The 22,223-nt window shown below is 44.6% G+C and overlaps 2 protein-coding genes across 10 annotated transcripts; one reads left to right on the forward strand and one right to left on the reverse strand.

The window, feature by feature from the left end:
* Window positions 1-2,152: 2,152 nt before the first annotated feature.
* Window positions 2,153-5,066, reverse strand: JAGN1 (jagunal vesicle mediated transporter 1). 2 transcript variants are annotated; one of them, XM_081528153.1, is made up of 2 exons: window positions 4,832-5,066; window positions 2,153-3,100 (listed from the first exon to the last, which is right to left on the reverse strand). In XM_081528153.1, the coding sequence occupies exons 1-2, from the start codon at window positions 4,918-4,920 to the stop codon at window positions 2,638-2,640; spliced, it is 552 nt and encodes a 183-aa protein (XP_081384279.1). In that variant the 5' UTR covers window positions 4,921-5,066; the 3' UTR covers window positions 2,153-2,637. The 2 variants fall into 2 exon arrangements, with proteins under 2 accessions (XP_081384279.1, XP_081384281.1); XM_081528155.1 differs by lacking the exon at window positions 4,832-5,066 and adding an exon at window positions 4,173-4,292 and having other exon boundaries at window positions 2,153-3,224.
* On the forward strand, window positions 4,336-18,320 carry CIDEC (cell death inducing DFFA like effector c). 8 transcript variants are annotated; one of them, XM_081528148.1, is made up of 6 exons: window positions 4,336-4,646; window positions 11,058-11,135; window positions 12,018-12,171; window positions 14,792-14,950; window positions 15,035-15,219; window positions 17,753-18,320. In XM_081528148.1, the coding sequence occupies exons 2-6, from the start codon at window positions 11,083-11,085 to the stop codon at window positions 17,913-17,915; spliced, it is 714 nt and encodes a 237-aa protein (XP_081384274.1). In that variant the 5' UTR covers window positions 4,336-4,646; window positions 11,058-11,082; the 3' UTR covers window positions 17,916-18,320. The 8 variants fall into 8 exon arrangements, with proteins under 8 accessions (XP_081384274.1, XP_081384271.1, XP_081384272.1 ...); XM_081528145.1 differs by having other exon boundaries at window positions 4,386-4,553; XM_081528146.1 differs by lacking the exon at window positions 4,336-4,646 and adding an exon at window positions 7,290-7,353.
* Window positions 18,321-22,223: the final 3,903 nt, after the last annotated feature.

Consider the following 22,223-nt stretch of genomic DNA (forward strand, 5'->3'; position numbering starts at 1 on the left):
ATGCTCACTAAGGGTTCTTCCTGGAGAAGGAAATGGCAACCCATTCCAGTACTTCTGCCTGGCGAATTCCATGGATGGAGAAGCCTGGGAGGCTATAGTCCATGGGGTCGCAAAGAGTCGGGCACGACTGAGCGACTTCACTTTCTTTCTTTCTATAGTTCCTTTTGGAGAAGGAAATGGCAACCCACTCCAGTGTTCTTGCCTGGAGAATCCCATGGACAGAGGGGCCTGGTGGGCTACAGTCTGTGGGGTTGCAAAGAGTCGGACACGACTAAGCAACTAACACACACACACACACACAAGGGTTCTTCCAATGCCTACATCCTCTAGCTCTGTAAGATCAGGGATTAATAACCATTCCTCACATTTATATAGTGTCACAGAGAGTTCTTTAAGCACTTTCACAAGACTTTATTTGATCTTCAAAACATTCTTATGAATTAGGCAGGGCTGATCTTGGTATGTGAACCTGCCTTTTGACCCCAATACAGTCCTCTTCCCACTAAATCAAGATCCTTTTCAAAGGGAATCTTGTTTACTTCAGGGAATACTACAACTATGCGGCAAGGGGGATAAAGTGATTGGAAAGGCCAGAAAAGTTAGAATCCCAACAACCCAACAAGCAGAAAACTAAAATTAACAAATGGTTTTGTTTTTTTTTTGGTTGTTGACACTAATTTTCATGAGTCTTGAGAAGTGCTCCAAGACTGTAAAGTACCATTCTACTAATCAAATAAATTTTAAACTTTTAAAAACTAATAAATTATTTATATCCCGGTTCTTTGAAGATTAGCAATCATTGCCTGTGCACATAACTGCATTATCCACTCATTTACATCTGCACCTCTCTGCTCTCCAAATCCTACCCATGCATCAGTCTAGTTCTTTGCTATGACTTTAGTCTACAGTAGGACAAGTTATTTCACTCAATAAATTCAGAAAGCACACTATACATTAGCTACTGAGCAAAGGGTGAGAAAAAATGTTAGTAGTTCTGTCAATAGAAAAGATAAAATTAAAGTGACATGTGAATTCAAAGAAAGAACCCTTACTCCTTGAACTGAAGTAACCAGAAGGCTCCAGAATTATCATATAAACTAGGTCTCAAAAGAGAAGTAAGTAGTAAAGAAGCAGAAAAGGAAAACTTTTGTTTTTTGAAAGGAAAATTTTGAAGGAAATTGGGAAAACATGGAACTGATATGGGGATTCATAAGAGGTTCTCCTGACTGAGATAGTGTGTGAGGGTATCAGGAGATAAAACAGGAGTGATGCACTGGGACCACACTCTGGACATGTCTGAAGGGGATTAAGGAATTTTGGTTGTTCAGAAAACAAGGGCACATAGTAGGCACTTGATGATTCAGAGCTGTGCTCTTGGTATACTCTTCTGCACACAGGGAGGCAGAAAGAGAAATGGATATGAGGTAGAAGGCAAAGAGTTAAGTTCAGGACACACTGAGTTTGAAAAGATAATCAGGACATCTAAAACTTACATACATAGAAGTACTGCCAGTACCTAATAGAGATTGAGTACATATAATGTTTATAGAACAGAATGACTCTGGAGGGCAGAGATCCAGTTAGAATCTGGGCATCATCCAGACATGATAAGGTCAAGTGGGTAAGAGCAAAGGGACACTCATCCTTCAAGCAATAAACATTTACTATGTGTCAGACTTTAGGGGGTTTAGTTCACAGATCTCTTTCCCACATCCATTTTACACTTATCTGCTCCACACCATTACATACTGGATGTTTCACAAGGATGTTACGCTTCATGGAGATTGCAAATTCCCTACATGTAGGATACTTTAAAATTCATTTGGACACCATAAAACAGTATTACACATGTAACTGACACTGTTAACACTGAATGATAAACATGAATATCCAGTCAAAAGACAAGCCCATAACCCAAGCTGCATAAATGAGAATGAACCATTTTATAGGTGGAGGTTAACCTTATGGCCCATGGTAGCTCCTGCCCATCAGTTGTAGGGTTTCAACTATGACTTAGGTTCCCTGTGCCCAGTTCACTTCCCTGCGGCCACTGCCAGGTTTCTCAGGAGCCTCTACCTACCTCCGAGTGTCTAAGGCCATCAAACAACATACTTTTCACATTCTATCAAATCCCCAACACAAGGCACGGGGGGACTAGGCAGTTGTAACTTTATTGAGGTTCTTTTTAATTAAAAGGTTTCACAGTAGAGACCAATGCCTGCAGGGGGAGCAGCCTCCCAGATGTTTCCTGCTCCATGACCCATTGATTGAAGGAGAATTTGACTGATTTCCTATCTCCTTCAGTTGTGATGGGAAGGGGTGATGGATGGAAGTGGAGAGGATGACCAAGAAGACATCAGGATGAAAAACTCAGAAGGACCTCAACTTCAACCAGCCAAAGTTTGTTTCACAGCTGTTGATCACCCAGTTCCACCAACCAGGAATACATTAAACAGTTCCACCACCAGCTGATGGCAACAGAAGGGGCTCTGCAGAACTCAGGCTTAGTTTGCACTAGTTGCCAACATCGCAGCCGCCGAAATCACCAAAGGAGATTTTAGAGCAGCTCCTTTACCTCTCAGTTCACTGGGTGGGAGGCCCAGGCTTCACCTCACACAGCAGTCCATCAAGCAGGCTTCATTTACGCTTCTTCTCCTGTGTGCTCGTGAACCAAGAGTCTAGGAGCTTCTTGCTGTAGTATAACTGCCAGGCGTGGACTTGGACCGCCAGCACCAACACCAGATACATGACGGAGACGGCGGAAAAACCAAAGAGGAAGCGGTAGGCCTTGCCATGGCGGTAGAGCTGCTGTGCAGCAGGGAACATCTCCATGCTGCCATAAATGAGGGGAGCAATGGAGAAGAGCCCCATGCTGATCATGGAGAGCACCAGGTAGCTAATGTTGTTGCGGGGGAAGGAGAGGAGGCCCAGGAGGGAGGGTACAATGCTTAGCAAATAGGGGTACTCCCACTGATAGGGCATGGCCACCTGATCATGAGACAAGAGCCTCAGGTGTCCCACGCTCATCTTGGCAACCAGCAGCAGCCATATGACCAGATGTACGTAGATCAGCTTCTTGATTTCATACTTCAGGGTCACACTGTGGGGCAGAGCAGAGGGAGAAGTATCTTTCATTCAAAGTTTTCTGACACCAGCTGTATGTCAAGCAATTGTACTGGGCACAGGGATACAGATATAAATAAGGTATAGTTCCTGCCTGGAGGCTGGGAAGGTAGAGGAAGAAAAAAGTAATTACAGACGAACTGGAGAAACTCTTGTAAATCTATGTTGCAAAATATATAGGATCACAGAAAGGAGTAATCAATTCCGATTGAAATGAGTTGACTGGGAAGGCCCTCTAGACAAGGGTGATATTTGAGCTAGGCTCTGAGAGGTAGGTGGAGATAGATACTCTGAGCAGAGGTAGTATCATGCAGGCAAAAAGGCATAAACATTTGTGTTCCAGGACAGCAAATGGCTGGGTGTGGAAGGACTACACTGTGGCAGGGAGGGCAGTAGCGGGATACGAAGTTGCAAAGACTCTGACTCAGTCATTTTAAAGACAGAAGAGTAACTCAGGGCTGTGTTCAGAAAGAAAACTCTGGGGAATTTCCTGGCGATCCAGTGGTTAGAACTCTGTGCTTTCAGTGGCAAGGACCCAGGTTCAATCCCTGGTCAGGGAACTAAGATCCTGCAATCTGCAATGCGCGGCCATTAAAAAAAGAAAGAGAACTCTGACTATAGCATAGGACTATAACCTATGGAATGAGGTACTGGCAGCAAAGAAACCAAGTCGGGCTGTCCATACTTCTTCAGGTAAAGTAAACATTTTTCTTCTAAAGTAAGCAAATTTTCTCTTATTTGAATTTTCTTAGGTTCTAAATATATCCCCTTCACATCTCCAGAGGGCAGAGTTTCTGCTCTAGACAGGCATAAAATGCTAGCTTGGGTTGTGAGGTTCCCTTGAACAAGGGTCTAAGTATAAGAATAAAGTGAGGTTCCAAAGAGCTTATCATTCTTTAAAACTCTGGCAAAAAAAGATGTGGAAAAGATTCTGAGAAACTTCAGTGGATTTAAGGAATGAAAACCTCCAAATTAAAAAAAAAAAATCATATAATAGTAAGTGCAGAAAGGTGTGTGTGGTGGGCGGGGGGGGCGGGGCGGTCAGTCACCTGTAGACTTCAAGCTCCATGAAGGCAGGGACCAGATTTGTTGTTTGTCAATAAATTTTTACTGAAGGTATAACATGAATACGAAGACCAGGGCTGCTTTCGCTATTATGTCCTCAGTGCCTAACACAATGCATGATGGGTAGAAGGTAAATATTTGTTGAACGAATAAACGAAAGCAGAATTATCCCTTACATGATGGGGGCGGGGAGGGGTGTTCCATAAAATTCATTTGAAGCAGACAAAGTCTCGACTTTAGGGTCCACACCCCAAAATGACCCAAAATTTAACAGCTACCGCGTACTGGGCAGACTTCTGTGCTAGATTTTATGTTACATTCTCACGAGATTATTGGCTCGCCAATTCTTCTTCAAGACCAGAAAGGTAGATTAAACTGAGGCTCAATCAGGAATTAGGTTCCCGAGGTCGGAGAGCCAGGCCAACATAACCGCGACCCAGGGCCCATACTCCCTCAAGGTACAGGGGGATCAAGGGGTGGAACTCACAGGAGTGACGGGGCTTCCCGGGATTGGGGGCGGGTCCTGGACCGTGCCAGGAGGAGGGGACTTGGGAGGTGCCCGAGGGCGGGCTAGGGAGCAAAACCCTGAGACCAGGCCGGCGTTGCGTCTCTGGCCCTGCGGGCTCTTCGCCTCACTTCATACCTCATCTGGTAGTGCATGGCGACGCGCTCCCGATGCTGAAAGTCGCTCCCGTCAGTTCCAGCCGCTCGCGGGCCTGCCCGAGACGCCATCTTCCCCGCCCAGACTCCGGGAGCCCCTCAAGCCGACTAACTGCCGCGACTACTGCTCCCAACTGCCTGCAGACCCTGTTCGTATAGCTTCAGCTCAGCCAACCCAACAGTCCAGCGCTTCTTTGAAGACAACTTCCGGCCTCTCTGTCACTGGAGGACCAACTCTGTGGTCATGTCCCTGCGCACGCGTACGCGAGTGTTTCCCGTCTCGGCTCCGCCCTGGCCGTCTCTCTCCTGCCTTTGGAGCGCTCAGAAAATTAACTCCTAGCGTTTGCGGATTTTGCCAAGGGCTGGAGCTGATTCTCCAGTCTCTCGAGCACGTTCACTTCCTTAAACTCGAATTCAAGTTTCAGACGTCTCTGTCCCCACTTCTCAGATGGGGAAACTGATGCCTGGAAGGGATCTGTGACTTTCTCAAGAGCATGCATCTTCCACATTGTTTCAAAGTATCTCCCCACAGATTAATCTCTGCAAGAAGAAATGGTAACTTTACAGTGGAGAAACCTGGCAGGCACCCCGTTAACTAAATACTTGCCCACGACTCCTAAGGAGACAGACTCCTTATGCCTCCTGATACAACTGAGGACCAGCATCACTTATGTGATGATAGTGAAAGTCGCTCAGTCGAGTCCGACTCTTTGCCACCCCATGGACTATACAGTCCATGGAATTCTCCAGGCCAGAACACTGCAGTGGGTAGCCTTTCTCTTCTCCAGAGGATCTTCCCAACCCAGGGATCAAACCCAGGTCTCCCGCATCGCGGGAGGATTCTTTACCAGCTGAGCCACAAGGGAAGCCCACGAATACTGCAGTGTACCCTATCCCTTCTCCAGCATATCTTCCCAACTCAGGAATCGAACAGGGGTCTCCTGCATTGCAGGAGGATTCTTTATCAACTGAGCTATCTGGGAAGCTTATAGCTTATTTGCTATTTCTGCCCAAAATACTTGGCCAGAATCTAATCATGAAGAGACGGACAGATAAATTCAAATTGAGGGACATTCTACAAAGTAACTGGACTATAGTTTTTAAAAATGTCAAGGCCATGAAAGAAATTAGGTAAAGGCAGAAAGCAGAGCGGTGGTAGCCAAGGACTGGGGGGTCGGGGAGAAGGAATGGGGACTTGCTTCATGTGTACAGACATGAGAAAGAAGATGAAAAAAGTTCTGGAGGTGAATGTGGTGATGGTTGCACAACTGCGTAAATAAACTTCATGCCACTGAACTATATACTTAAAAATTGTTAATTTTATATTATGTACATTTTACTACAAGGAAAAATACATAAAATAAGAATTTCAAAATTACATTTACTGAAAAAAACTGAAGCATCTTTTCATATGTTGAATCATTGGCATTTCATTTCCCTGAACTGTGTTCATATTCTTTGTCCGTTTTTTCTACTGCAGTGTTGGTCTTGTTGATTTATATAGATAGCAGAGAGAGAGAGAGAATCTCTTATCTTTAATATTAGTTGCCATATATTTTTCCTATGTATTGTATGTCTTTTGACTTTACTCATGGTGTTACAGTTTAAGATGCAGAATAGTTTTTTAATATGGTTAAATATATAACCTTTTCTTTTTTTCTGCTTCTCAATTTTGAGTCATAACTAGAATCCTCCAAGGTGTTCAAATAATTTTATGCATTTCAGCATTTGAGAACCATGCTCAGAAATCTGCCTCCGAAACTAGAGGTGAGCTCTAAAGAGATAGATATGAACCAAGTCATCAACCCAGGTGTTTGGCAAAGAATAAAACTCAAGAAATACTTGCTGAGTACATAAATTCCAAATGATCCAAAATCATCCTCTTCTAAGCACCATGAAGAATCCTCAGGGTCACTCAGCAATCCTTCACCACCCCCACCCCCACCCCTCTGGCTTTAGCTTGTGCTTATCTTTGTCTTTTCTGTGTGTGATTTCCACAATGTTCGTCAGACTGCTTCTGAGTCATCCATTGGCTTATCATGAGACACTAAGCACATGCTGGATGTTCAATAAATATCTGAGGCATGAATGTTCTAGGGAGGGGCCCTAACAGTTTCCCCAGAACTTCTTCCCTGAAGTATCAGTACTTTTCTTCTGCTCTTAGTCTGCCTTAAAGTTTAGTGATTTGTGTTCCTGTCCTCTCACCCTGCCCATTCCCTTCTCAAATCCTTTGCAATGATGTTTCCTTTGCCTTGAATGCCCCCACCCCACCCCAGCACTTCAAAAGACTGGCTTCCAGTCCCAGGTGGAACACAATAGACTGAATGTTTGTGTCCCCCTGCTCCACACCCGTTTGTATGTTGAAACCTAATCCCCAATGTGACGGTATTTGGAGGTGGGATTTTGGGGAGGAGGGATTGCCGTTTAGTTGCTAAGTTGTATCCAACTCTTTTGTGACCACATGGACTGCAGCCCACCAGGCTCTCTGTCCATGGGATTTCCCAGGCAAGAATACTGGACTGGGTTGCCATTCCCTTCTCCGGGGGATCTTCCCAACCCAAGGCTCGAACCTGCATCTCCTGTAGGTTCTGGAATCTGGCAGGCAGATTCTTTACCACTAGCCACCAGGAAACCTTGGGAAGTGGGATTAGTGTCCTTATGAAAGAGATTCCCTTGCTCCTTCTACCAGGTGAGGACACTGAGAGAAGGCAGGTGTCCGGGAACCAGGAAGAGGGTCCTCACCAGACACCGAATCTATCAACACCTTGATCTTGGACTTGTCAGCCTCCAGAACTACAAGAAGTAAACTCCTGGTGTTTATAAGTCACCAATTTATGGTTTTCTGAATAGCAGCCCAATCAGACCAAGACACTTCAGATCTTCAAAAGACTGACTTCTCTCCAGTCATCATTTAGCTGAAAGCTCACCTCTGAGGTCTTTCCTGAGCCCATAGGCCAATCTAGCTCTCCAGCCAGTTGCTGTCACATCACTTTGTGTTGTTTTCTTCCAAGAACATCATTCTCTGAAATTATCTTGATTATCTGCTTATTTGTTCATGGTCTGAGTTCCCCTTTCCTCCAAGAATGTCAGCTCCTTTAAGTATGTGACAAGGTTGTCTTGTTTCCTGCTGTATTCTCAGCCCCTAGGAGGGGTATTATACAGTAAATGCCTAATAAGTATTTGCTGAGCGAATGAATAATGGTTGACTGCAAGCTTCTCTGTGGAAGGATTTAGATGTAAGTAATAAGACGATGATGATGATAGCTATTTTTTGAGCCTGAAGGGTGAACTAACCTTTGTATCAAGTACTTTTCATGATTATTCTTCATGACAACCCAGTGGGGTAGGAGCTATTTTTAATCCCTATTGGTCAGATCCAACTGAAGCTTAGATGAGTTATATCACACAGCTAGTGCTGGCTGCTGGTTTTCAAAACAGGGTCCCTAAGTAGCCACAGCTTCAGCATCACCTTGGAACATCACCGTGTAATCAGAGATATACGTTCTTAGGCCCCACCCCAGACATACTGAGTCAGAAACTCTGCGATGAAGCCCAGCAATCTGATTTTTAACAAACATTCCGTGTGATTCTGACTCATTAGTGTGAAAATTCTATTGTTAAAAGAAAGATGAGGTTGAACCCCCTTTTTTAAAATAGCTTTATTGAGAGAGAATTCATATACCATACACACTTAGGTGAGTACAATCCATTGGTTTTTATTATATTTGCAGGGCTGTGTAACCTCCAAATAAATTTGGTGCAATCACCAAAATAGACTGGGATTAGATTAATAAATTAAAACATTTTTTGTCTCCCCTAAGAGAAACCCCATACCCACTAACAATGCCCACTCCCTCTGTATTCCCCAGCCACAGCTCTAAACAACCACTGATTAATTTTTTGTCCTATGATTTTGCCTATTCTGGACATTTCATACAAATGAGATGATACAAACATATATTACTATGTGATCTTTTGTGATTGGCTTCTTCCACTTTGCACAATGTGTTCAATGTTCATCCATGTACTGTAGCAGCATATATCCTTTTGATTGACAAATAATATTCCATTTATGGAAACATCACATTTTTTATGAACACTTTTTTATGACAAACATTTGGGTTGTTTCTACATTTTGCCTGTTATGAGTAACACTATGAACATTCATGTATAAGTTTTTGTGTGGATATAGATTTTCATTTCCCTTGGAACTTCAAATAAAACTCCAAACATTATGTGTATGTAGAATTGCTGAGTCACAGATCTTATTCTTAAGCACTACATATTTCAGCTGGTGTTAATTATTACCATTAAATTCTCTGCTATTATTAAATAATTATGTCATCAGTAACACCAATATTTGTTTATATCTAGTAAGAATCTCTGTTGCAAAGCCCTTTACTTGTATTAATACAAATCCTTACTTTAACCCTTTAAGACAGGAATCATCATCCCTGTTGAATGGGTGAGAGAGACTGGGGCTCTGGGAGGTTAAGGCAACTTGTCTTCACTCAAACAGCTACCATGAGTAGAGCGGGGATCACAGTTCACATTGGCCTGTTTCCCGTGCCCTCTGTGCCCAGTGCCATGTTCCGGGCCATACCCTGCCCCAAAGCTTTTGAAACATGCCTACACCCTTCCTTTCTGGCTTTTTCTGGAAGTGAGGCTAGCCTGCCATCCCAAGGGAAAGAGCCGCACACTCAGTGCCCATGCTTTCTTCCAGCTAGGGCTGAAGGCCAGGGGAGGGGCTGCCCTGGGAGCTGGAAATAAAGTGGAGGGAGGGTTGGGCTGAGCAGGGCAGGACTGGAAGGTTAGGAGGCTGTGAGCCAGAGGTAAGGAACTTTATATTCCGGGTTTTTTTGTCTGGGTTTGGTTTTGGCTCCTAGAGAACAGGTGAGGTGGGGCTTGGCAGTTTTGTGATTGGGGGTGAGGAGTGAGGCTGGAGCAAGCTGAAGGGGAAAGTGCTAAGTTGGGGCAGAGGGCTTTCACAGTCAGGCTGGCCTGGGGAGGCCTCCACATTGTCAAAAGGAAAGACTAGGGAGGGGCCTGTGCTCCAGATACTCCTTGAGCCCCTCGCTCTGTACCAGGTCCGGTGGGAACAGGAGAACATTTCAGGGTGAGGCACCCAGGGAGAGGTTGGAAGGAGTGTGGCAGAAGCGGACCCTGAGGCTCACCTGGCTGGGAAGAAGGAAGTGCAGGATGGAGGGGAAATTCTGTGAGAGATCACAGAATGCAGCGAAACTCAGTCTTCAAGGCTGCAAAGCTTTAGCCCTGGGCTGGAGGGAGGCACTGCTGGTAGAGGAACTAGCTGCGGGAAGGCCTGGCTCGGGCAGGCTCAGGAGAGAAGGGATGGCAGGTCAGCCCAGGGCTGTTGGCTGGAGCTGTACTGCTCAGGATGGCTGCCAGCAGCCCGCAGCCCTGGTGGTTGTGTACATCTAAATCAGTTAACATTCAATAAGATTAAAAATCCAGCTTCTCAGTCATACTAGCTACACTTCAAGTGCTCAATAGCCATGTTAGGGTAGCAGCTCCAGTATTAGAATGGATATAGAACCCACCACGGTAGAAAGTCGCTTTGGCCAGGGGGAAGCCTCAGGAGGGGTTTGGATTGCTCAAGGACCCACTGGAAAGAGCAGGCTTAGTCTGCGGGGTGCCTGGCCTGGGAGGTCTCTGGATGACAGGTAGGGGAAGGTCCCCAGAACTGTGAGGTGGTATGACTAGCCTCCTGCCAGCGTAAAGTGGACTCTGTCCCCAAGGACAGAAACTAACTGAGCAGGGCCTCTTTACTCCAACTTGGGATCCCTGATCAGTGTGGCTGGAACCAGGGGTCAGAGAAACATGGAGTGAGTGCTGCTGAGGGGGGCTGAGCCTGGGCACTGAGGGGGTCTCCAACTTGGTCACGGCGGTCTACTGGGGTTGGACAGGAGAAGGGCTGGGGGAGGTATGTATGAGTTGCGAGGGGAAACCAGAGTGGAGGCTTGATGGATGGAGGTGGGGTTGCACTGTTTCAAAAAACAAGAGAGGACTTCCCTGGCATCCATTGTTTAAGACTCCCAACTTCCACTGCGGAGGGGGTGGGGTTTGATCCCTAATTAGGGAACTAAGATCCCACATGCCCAGTGGGGTGGCCAAGATAACATTAAAAAAAAAAAAAGATGAGAAAGAAGCCTCTCATCCCCTGCAATGGGCTACCTCTGCTTCCTTTCCAGGTCCAACACTATCCAGCTGACGAGCATGGAATACGCCATGAAGTCCCTCATCCTTCTCTACCCTAAGTCCCTCTCCAGGTGAGGAAAGCCAAGTGGGGAAGGGAAGGGGAGCTAACGTGCTCTGTAGGGCAGACCTTCTCCAACCTCGATGGCCACGTAAGTCACCTGGGCATCTTGTTCAAATGTGGATGCTGATTCAGGAGGTCTGGAGTGGGATCCTTCCACAATTCCCCGGGAGATATTAAGGCTGCTGCCTCCTCCCAATCCCCATATCACACCCTGAGTAGAAATAGGGAGACACTGCTTGAAGTTTTGATTCTTGATCTCACTTAAAGTTCACCACAACTTTGAGAAGCGGGGATTATTATGCCAGATTAATAGGCAGGGAAACCGAGGCACAGGGTGGGCGCTCTCTTGGAGCAAATGCGTAGTGAAGCCTAGATTTGAACTTGGGTCTGCCTGACTCCAAAACTTAGGTTCCCTGCAGTCCTTTGGTTCTCCATTGTGTATCTGAGTTCAAAACTCTCTTATACTGACCTCAGCTTTGCCATTTCATCATATATTATAGATGACAAGGAAGCCGAGAGAGGAAAGTGGTAATTGGGCAGAGGTTGGGCCGTCTTCTGTCACTGGCTACTTGTCACAGTCTGAGACTTGGCAGCATCAATGTGACTTGGGAACTCATTACATATGTAAAATCTCAGACCTCACCCAGACCTACTGAATCAGAGCCTGCATATTTTAACAAGATCCCCAGGGGACATATATGTCCACTAAAGTTTAAGATGCACTGATCCAGCAGGCTTTTAAGGAAGACTATGCAGAGCAGACTGGGTGGGTGGTAGGGGAAGAGGAGCATGCTGAGCTGAGCCTAGAAAACTAGGGAGTGAGTTACTCTGTGGTGGGGTGAGGGCTGGAAGGCAGCAGACAGCTCATGCTGATGCTCCATATGGCTCCCAGGTACGCAGCAGTGAGCACTTCGGTGGTGACCCAGCAGCAGCTGTCGGAGCCCAGTGCAGAGGCCCCCAGGGCTCGGCCCTGCAGAGTAACCATTGCTGACCGGAGTGTGAGGAAGGGCATCATGGCACACAGTCTTGAGGACCTCCATGTCAAGGTAGGGACAGGCCTGCCTTCGCACAGCTCACTATGGGGACCTTGGTTGAGAGCTGGCCCTGACAGCTGCCTCTGGCCTTGGTGTCATGAGGTAGGACTTCAGTAGGGATGGAGTTCGTAAGAAAAATATGCTCTGAAAAATACCACTGGCCTATTGTTAGTATCAGATGGTAATGTACTGCCATCCTCCTGTCACCAGACAGACAGACAGACAGACGCCAGAAAGGCACCACCAGCCTATTGAAGTTGCCATCAGAAAGGAAATCTTGGACTTCCCTGGTGGTCCAGTGGTTAAGACTGTGCTTCCAATGCAGGGGGCCTGGGTTCAATCCCTGGAGGGGAAAGATCCCACATGCCCCTTGGTGTGGAGAAAAAAACCTTTTTTAAATTAAAAAAAAAAAAAACTATTGATCAGTAAGGTTTCAGAGAGGAAACCAAGGACACATAATACTTGTGGGTGGGAGTAACAGTGGGCAAGAATGACACCCTTCCCCATTTCCATGCTCCCCCTCCACTTGGTTGGGAGTAACTTGTCCTAGTCATTCCTTCTTTAAAAAAAAAAAAAATGTATTTATTCACTTTTGGCTGTGCTGGGTTTTCGTTGCTATGCAGGCGTTTTTGTAACTGAGGCAAGCAGGAGTTACTCACTAGCTGTGATGTGCGGGCTTCTCATTATGATGCCTTCGCTTGTTGCAGAGTGTGGGCTCTAGGGTGCTTGGGCTTCAGTAGTTGCGGCACATAGGCTCAGTAGTTGCGGCACATAGGCTCAGTAGTTGCAGTTTCCAGGCTCAAGAGCTGAGGCTTGATAGTTGTGGTGCATGGGCTTAGTTGCTCCACAGCATGTGGGATCTTCCCGGACCAGGGATCAAACTTGTGCCTTCTGCACTGGCAGGCGGATTCTTTACCAGAGTCACCAGAGAAGCCCCTAATCGTTCCTTCTTATAAAGACACCTTTCCTTCTTAAAGTCACATTAGGATTAGGGCCCACTCTAATGCCTCACTTTAATGCAATTACTTCTGTAAAGACTCTATCTCCAAGTATAGTCACATTCTGAGGTATTGGGATTAGGACTTCAATATATGAATTTCACGGGGATACCATTTAGCCCATAATACATACAAATTAAGTGAATATAACTGAAGGTCCAGAAATAAATCCATGTATCTGTGGTCAATTGATTTTTGACAAAATGCCAAGGTTATTCAACGGAGAAAGGGTAGTCTTTTCAACAAATGGTGCCGAGTCAATGGGCTATGCAAACGCCAAAGAATCAGGTTGGATCCTTCCCTCGTATTATGTATAAAATTAATTCAAAGTGGATCAAACACGTAAATGCAGAGCTAAAACTATAAAATCCTTAGAAGAAAACATAGGAAGAAGAGTACATAACCTTGGTTTCTTGGGTATGGCACCAAACCTTGAAGCAACCAAAGGGAAAAAGTTGGACTTTATCAACATTAAGAACTTTTGTGCATCAAACAACACTAACAAAAAAATGAAAAGACAATCCACAGAATAGGTGAAAATATTTGCAAATCACATATCTGATAAGGGTCCAGTATCAAGAATATATAAAGAACTCTTAAAAGAGGATCTACTTGAAAATGGCAAAAAATCAGAATAGATGTTTTTCCAAAGAAGATGTACAAATGGCTAATAACACATGAAAAAATGCTCAACATCCTTAGTCATTAGGAAAATGCAAAAAAAAAACACTTCATAACATTAGAATGGCTAAAATGAAGACAGACAATAACAAGTGTTGGTAAGGATGTGGAGAAGTTGCTAGTGGGAATATTAAATCATGCAACTGCTTTGAAAATCAGGTTGGTAGTTCTCTAAGAGTAAACATAGAGTTATTACATGACCCAGAAATTCCAATCCTAGGTACACACCCAGGAAAACTGAGAAGATATGTCACACAAAAATGTGTACATGGAAGTGCAAAGCACCATTATTTATGATACTCAAAAAGTAGAAACAACCTATATGTTCATCAATTGAAGAATGGATTAAAAATGTAGCATATCTATTTAATGGAATATTATTCAGCCATTAAGAAGTAAATAATCATGCTGAAACACAGATTAACTTTGAAAACTTGCTAAGTGAAAGAAGCCATTTATATGAAATGTCCAGAACAGACAGATCCATAGAGACAGAAAGAAGAGGAGAGGTTGTCAAGGGTGAGGAAATGAGGAGTAACAGTTAATGGGTACTAGGTTTCTCTTTGAGTAAAAATGGGATTGAAAATGTTTTGAAATTAGATAGTGATGATAGCTGCAGAACCTTGTGAATACGATAAAGACCACTGGATTGTGTACTTTTCAAAGAGTGAGTTTTATGACATGTGAATTATATATCAATTAAGTTATATATATGACTCCCATTATATTTTTATTGAACAGCACTATTCTAGAATATTAGCCATGAAGTCAGATAAGGAATACCATGACATAGGTTCTTTGGATGGTGACCCCACAGCAAGAACCCTGGGTTTCAGTCCCATCCCATAAAACCCAGCCCACTCATTCTGTCCCTGGCAGCTGGTTTGGGTTTTCCCCAAACCAGCTCTGTGGCTACATATGACGGCAAGAACATCACTTACCTTATTCTCCAGGTCCGGGATACGCTGATGCTGGCAGACAAGCCTTTCTTCCTGGTGCTGGAGGAAGACGGCACAACTGTAGAGACAGAAGAGTATTTCCAGTCCCTGGCAGATGACACTGTATTCATGGTCCTCCACAAGGGGCAGAAATGGCAGCCCCCATCAGAACAGGTGATATCCCACCTGTGTGGGAGAATATTGGGAGCTTAGGAGAAATCCTTGAGGGATGCCAACCACATGCTTGTCTTGATACAGAGCACTGGGTACCAGCTCGCCCTCTCCCGCAAGCCTGCCAAGATCGATGTGGCCCGAGTAACCTTCGACCTATACAAGGTGAACCCACAGGACTTCATTGGCTGCCTGAACGTGAAGGCAACTCTGTACGGCACATACTCCCTCTCCTATGATCTGCACTGCTCCGGGGCCAAGCGCATCATGAAGTGAGTGGATTGGGATTAGCTGGGGCTGGGGTGGGTACCCAGCAATGGGAGCGGCCCTATCTTCTCCCATGCACCCTCAGCCTTCTGGGAGCCTGGGACTGGTGTTGATGCTGACAAACCATGACAGTTAGCATTTGTCTAGGACTTCATGCCTGCACTCATGTTTTAGTTTATAGTAGTGTATACCAAAGGGATTCATACACTCCTGCTGGTGGAAGCTGGAAACATTTAGCTTTTCTAATCACCTTCCACTATAACAACTAATTATTTTTCAGCTAAAGTAGTAACTTTTCCTAAGTAATCTTCTAATCAACTCTTAAAAAGTGAACATGTCAAAATTTTTACTGAACCCAATTAAGGAGAGAACCAGCAAGAAGTTACAATCAGTTCAAAATCCCACCCATGCATAGATTTATCAAGAATGCTGAGCTAAATTTATAAATACAAACCTGGATTTTTCCATGGGTGTGGAAGGGATGAAATAACTGTCCTTCCATAGATCAGAATTAATCTGCAGTTTGTAGGTAATAGTCATTTATGTCTAATAAACTTCAAAAAAAATCTTTTTACTTTACTTTTGAAAGTCTAATCAAGTATTGAAGGAAGCATAGGAACATGTTATTAAAGTACAGTTATTGTGGTGGTTCCCAAATTCAGTTGCTCCAAGTGGTGCTCTAGAGAACTCTTACCCCATTAAGCAAATGTAGCCAACTAATTCAAAACCACAAAGCTGGCCTCTTGCTAGTTACTTCTGACAGATGCCACTTCTCCCCAGTTGCTTCATTTAGTGTTTACCGAGCACTCTCTATGTGCCTGACCCTATGCTGTGAGCTAGAGACACAGGGATAAACAAGATGTCAGAGCAAGCTCCCAGAGGGCAAGAATTTTTGTAGCCTCCCGCTCCTTGGCGAATGCTGTGTCAGCTGGTAACACAGCAATAATTCAAATAATGGGAGAAGGAATGAAGATACATATGAATTGTCATTCACAGTGGGCTTCTGAGAAACCCTACTCTGGGTCTCCAGAGTTCTGCCAGAAGGTATGAGGCTAGAGCATACCAGATCTTCTTGGCTTTCCGAGTTTATTCTCTGCATTTCCAGTCTGCACATGAGGGACCTGAGGCTGCGGGGTTCTGCCTGCCACAGATGACAGTCAGCGGCAGGCTCAGGCCTGGTTCTGTGGCAAGAAGTTCCATTTTCCTTCTGCCCCATATCATGTCCCCTCTTGATCTGGGCTTGCTGCCAACAGTCTGCAGGTTACAAAATCTAGAGCAAGAAGTTTCAGTCTTTAGACTTGGTCCATCTAGGGGAAGTGGGACTCTGACTTAGCATCATGTTTTCAAAGTTCATCCATATTGTAGCATGTGTCAGAATTTCATTCCTATCTATGTCCAGACAGCTAGTTTGAAGCCTCAGATCTCTAATGTGAGAAATGGGTATTCTTCTCAGGTACAGCCTTTAAATTTCTGAAGGATTTTCACGTACAGACGTTCATGGTTCGAACTGTCTGTCCCCCTCCACCTCAATCATAAGTTCATTTATTGAATGAAGGTTCAGTTCAGTTCAGTCGCTCAGTCGTGTCCGACTCTCTGCGACCCCATGAATTGCAGCACGCCAGGCCTCTCTGTCCATCACCAACTCCCGGAGTCTACCCAAACCCATGTTCATCGAGTCGGTGATGCCATCCAACCATCTCATCCTCTGTCGTCCCCTTCTCCTCCCGCCCTCAATCCTACCCAGCATTAGGGTCTTTTCCAATGAGTCAAATGAAGGTTAACAGAAGACAAATTTTAATATCAGCCAAGAAGAATTCATTTTCCTTTTGTTTTCTTCTCCCCACTAGGACTAGACACCCGTATGACCCTCTTTCAAACAGATTTGGATAAGAATTTGGTGAAAGTAGTCAAGCATTCAACCACCTAGTCTTGATCCCACATCTCCCCTGTTCTTCTACACATCAGGCCCTGTATTAAATGATTTATGTTATTTTAACCTCCTTAACCCTGTGTGGGATCAAAGCGGTGTGACACAGATGAGGGTGCTGCAGCTCAGAGCTATAGCAGTTTGCCAAGGTTGCCACAGCTAATGAGACTGGATGAGAACTCAATCCTGTCTGACTGGAGTTCTGCTCTCAGCGCACTGCAGCACCAGGCAGGGAGAGCTTCACATCCAGCACTCTGAAAATGAGCTAGGATACAAATGTCTGGGTAGACTAGACAGAAGACACTGGGTAGACCACTTCTGTCTAGAACAGAGGTGGTGAATGGGCAGAGTCATGTGACGTAGATCCATCTGGCTGATCCAAAGTTATCAACAGTGTTAGAAAGATTAAAGGAGCTTGAATTTTGCAGGAGAATACGCAGACATCTCAGGTAAGGCAGACCCTGTCCCATCTGCTGAGGGAAGGCAACATCTGTTCTATTTGCACCTCACTCTACAGTTTATGAAACGGAGCCTGGGGCAGCAGGCATTTAGAGGAGGCAGGAAGGGGTTTTCTTGGTGTTTCAACCCTAATGCCTTCACATTCCACCCAGGGAAGCTCTCCGCTGGGCCCTCTTCAGCATGCGGGCCACAGGCCACATGCTGCTTGGCACCTCCTGTTACCTGCAGCAGCTCCTGGATGCCACAGAGCGGGAACAGCCCCCCAAGAGCAAAGCCACATCCCTCATCCCAACCAGTCTGAAGATGCTGCAGTGAAAGCCCAGCCAAGGACCAGACTGGGGACCCCATGCTCAGCCGGTAGCACCCACAAGCCTGGCAGCTAGAGAGCTTCTTACCTTCACACATCTCCCTCAGCTCTACGGGACCATGAATGAGGAAGTGAGGGGAAGGGCCTGAAACCTGGGCTGGGCCAGCCAAAGGAGAATGGAGGGCTCTTGGCCTGGCCTGGCTCCTTCCTGCCCCAGGTAGCTTAGTGGAGGACTAAGACTAGTCACCAGCAGGCAATGGCAGGAAGCCTGCCCCTCAGCAAGCTGTCTTCACGTGCAACACTTTCATTATACTGCCTGCCTCCTGGCCTCCCATCCCAAATGCTCCTGAGTGAACCGTCAACCCACTTGTGTAAGATATTAGAGAGGTCACAATAAACTATATACGCTGAAACATTTTATGTGCTTCTGTGCTTTGCAAGGTGAGAGTAGGGTTCTATCTGGAAAGGTCTAAGGGAAGAGAGAACTCTGTTGTCAAACCATTCTCCATAATGTGGGGTTTTAGGAAATAGCACTTTTTACACAAAAAAAACAAAAACAAAATTGCAGTTAATTCTGAAACTAGTACTAGACTTAACTAGACTGTGTAACCAATATGGTAAGTGACAGTTTCCAAATAAATTTGCCTACCAGAAGGGCGTTGATTGGGAACAACAAAAGACCTAGAATTGCCAAAGTAATAAAAGAATAAAGCTGGAGGCATCGTCCCAGATTTCAGACGATGCCACAAAGCTACAGTAATCAAAACAGCATAGCACTGACACAAAAACAGACATAGGGATCAATGGAACAGAATGAAAAGCCCAGAAATAAACCTGCACACCTACAGTCAATTAATCTTCAACAAAGGAAGTAAGAATATACAATGGAGAAAAGACAGTGTCTTCACTAAATGGTGCTAGGAAAACTAGACAGCTCCATGTAAAAGAATGAAATTAGAGCATTCTCTAATACTATACCCAAAAGTAAATTCAAACTAGATTAAAGACCTAAATGTAATACTGGACATTATAAAACTTCTGGAGGAGAACATAGGCAGAACACTCCTTGACATAAATCACAGCAATATTTTCTTTGGATCCATCTCCTAGAGTAACAGAAATAAAAGCAAAAATAAACAAATGGGACCTAATTAAACTCAAAAGCTTTGCACAGCAAAGGAAACAATAAACAAATGAAAAGACAACCTCTGGAATGGGAGAAAATATTTGCAAACAATGAGGCCAACAAGGGCTTAATCTCCAAAATATACAAACAGTTCATACACCTCAACATAAAAAAAAATCAAAAATTGAGAAGATCTAAACAGACATTTCTCCAAAGAAGACATACATATGACAAATACACACATGAAAAGATGCTCAACATCGCTAACTATTAGAGAAATGCAGATCAAAACTACAATGAGGTATCACCTCACACCAGTCAGAATAGCCATCATCAAAAAGTTAACAACTATAAATGCTGGAGAGAATATGGAGAAAAGGGAAGCCTCCTACACTGTTGGTGGGAATGTAAATTGTTCAGCCACTATGGAGAACAGTATGGAAGTTTCCTTACTAAGGGCTTCCCTGATAGCTCAGTTGGTAAAGAATCCACCTGCAATGCAGGAGACCCTGCGTCAATTCCTGGGTTAGGAAGATCCGCTGGAGAAGGAATAGGCTACCCACTCCAGTATTCTTGGGCTTCCCTTGTGGCTCAGCTGATAAAGAATCTGCCTGCAATGTGAGAGACCTGGGTTCGATCCCTAGGTTGGGAAGATCCCCTGGAGAAGGGAAAGGCTACTGACTCCAGTATTCTGGCCTGGAGAATTCCATAGACTGTATAGTCCATGGGGTCACAAAGAGTTGGACCCAACTGAGCGACTTTCAGTTCACTTTAAAAAACTAAAAATAAAGTTACCATATCATCCAGCAATCCCACTTGGGCATACATCTGGAAAAGATAGAAAATTTGAAAAGATACATGTACCCCTATGTTCATAACAGCACTGTTTACTATAGCCAAGGGATGGAAGCAACCTAAGTAACCATCAGTAGATGAATGGATAAAGATGTGATATATACATAAAATGGAATACTACTCGGCCATAAAAAAGAATGAAATAATGCCATTTGTAGCAACATGGAAGGATCTAGAGATTACCATACTAAGTGAAGTAAGTCAGACAGAGAAAAACAAATGTTATGATATCACTTATATGTGAAATCTGAAAACATGATATAAATGAACTTATTTACAAAACAGAAACAGATCTACAGGCATGGAAAACACACTTATAGACTTTCCTGGTGATCCAGTGGTTAAGAACTCGCTTGTCAATGCAGGGGACATGGGCTGGAATCTGGCTCAGGAAGATTCCACAGGCGAGGGGCAACTAAGCCCCTGTGCCACAACTACTGAGCTAGCCCTCTAGAGACCAAAAGCTGAAACTACTGAGACAGGGTACCCTACAGCCTGTGCCCTGCAACAAGAGAAGCCATCGCAGTTAGAATACCTTGCACCACAACTAGAGAAAGACGGCACACAGCAACAAAGACCCAGTGTAGCCAAAAATAAATAAATGAAATTTTAAAAAAGAAAAAACACATTTATGGTTAGGGTAAAGGTGGAAAGGGATAAATGCAAAGTTTGGGATTAACAGATACATATATACATATATATAAAATAGATAAATGACAACGTCCTACTGCACAGGGAACTATATTCAGTATCTTGTAATAACATACAATGGAAAAGAATCTGATATATATATGTATTAGATATGTATTCTTGAAAATATATATAATTGAATAACTTTGCTGTACACCAGAATCTAGCACAACACTAAATCAACTATGTGCTTGTGCTCAATCGTTTCCAAATCTTTTTGATCTCATGGGCCTAAGAGGGCCCCCAGGCTCCTCTGTCCATGGAATTTTCCAGGCGTGAATACTGGAGTGGCTGGCCATTTCCTGCTCCAGGAGATCTTTCCCACTCAGGGATAGAACCCATGTCTCCTGCATTGGCAACCAGATTCTTTACTACTGAGTCACCTGGAAATCAACTATACTTCAATTTTAAAAAAAAAAATAAAAAAAAGAAGAAGGGCTTTGATTGGGAGGGTGGGATGAAGGCACTCTTCTAATTTCTCAATGTTACATTTTATTACAATCTTTTAAGTGTGTAAGTGGGACAGGACTAGTCAAGCTGCAATGTAACTCTCCATTGAAGCCACCCCTACCTTGTTAGACAGTTTTTCTTTCATGTTCAGAACTCTCAATCTTAGGATTTCAAAAGGCACTCTTGGGTAGCCACAAAGTATTAGTTTCTCAGTGTAAGCTGGCATTTTTCAGTATCAGGCACTCGAACAAGACAAGCATGAAAGGCTGGGTTTGTAGGTGAATGTGCTTTAGTCTGTATCTCTCAGATTCAAATACGTGTCACTTCTGACTAACTATAAGGCCTGCTGCTGTTGCTGCTAAGTTGCTTCAGTCGTGTCCGACTCTGTGTGACCCCATAGACGGCACAGGCTCCCCCGTCCCTGGGATTCTCCAGGCAAGAATACTGGAGTGGGCTGCCATTTCCTTCTCCAGTGCATGAAAGTGAAAAGTGAAAGTGAAGTCGCTCAGTCGTGTCCGACTCTTAGCGACCCCATGGACTGCAGCCTACCAGGCTCCTCCGTCCATGGGATTTTCCAGGCAAGAGTACTGGAGTGGGCTATAAGGCCTACCTGGGTTTATTAAATACTAAGACAAAGGCCTATGTTACCAAAGTTAAAGCGTAAAGGGTTATTTCTGGCAGCTGACCCATACCCTGCAGCCGACCCATACCTTGCAGGCATGTGTAGGAGAAGCTGCCAGAGCTAGCAAAGAACATTTCTATTCTGGGCTTTCCCGCTTTTGCATTTATGGTTGGAGGGCTGGCTCAGTGCTGTCCTGGGTCCATGGGATGGGCCTTTGGCATGAGGTATGATGTTTACACCAGCACAGAAACTATTCCCTTTTGACTCTTGCTGAGGCTGTGGCCTCCCTGCTCTTGTGAGTCATAAACTGAGTTGGGCTGGAGGTGGCTAAAGTTTGGAATTTGTCCCAACTTACCTTCCTCCTGACAATCTGAGTTTCACATGTGAGTCTTAAATGGCTGATCGCTGTTTCTTTGCACTGAGCCCTCTCAGCTTAGGGAAAATTAGGTTTCTTTCTTTCCTTCTGGAAGCTTGGAGATTAACGGAGTCACGTCAGTTTTAGGCAGTGAACAGTAGAGGGCAGACTTTGATGAGGCTGGGGCGTGTGGAGGGAAAATTCCGAAGAGCAAGGGA

Source organism: Giraffa tippelskirchi, chromosome 9, assembly GCF_054371585.1.
Source record: "Giraffa tippelskirchi isolate mGirTip1 chromosome 9, T2T-mGirTip1v1.2.pri, whole genome shotgun sequence".
Classification (NCBI taxonomy): Eukaryota; Metazoa; Chordata; class Mammalia; order Artiodactyla; family Giraffidae; genus Giraffa; species Giraffa tippelskirchi.

Bases quoted from the DNA above. Each gene is read 5' to 3' on its own strand.
- CIDEC (XM_081528145.1), top strand. From the start codon at position 4,444: ATGACCCAAAATTTAACAGCTACCGCGTACTGGGCAGACTTCTGTGCT. The intron at 12,172-14,791 runs GTAGGGACAGGC...CTTATTCTCCAG, and splicing joins TTGAGGACCTCCATGTCAAG to GTCCGGGATACGCTGATGCT. The intron at 14,951-15,034 runs GTGATATCCCAC...GTCTTGATACAG, and splicing joins GGCAGCCCCCATCAGAACAG to AGCACTGGGTACCAGCTCGC.
- JAGN1 (XM_081528153.1), bottom strand. From the start codon at position 4,920: ATGGCGTCTCGGGCAGGCCCGCGAGCGGCTGGAACTGACGGGAGCGAC. The intron at 3,101-4,831 runs GTATGAAGTGAG...TCTGCCCCACAG, and splicing joins GCCATGCACTACCAGATGAG to TGTGACCCTGAAGTATGAAA.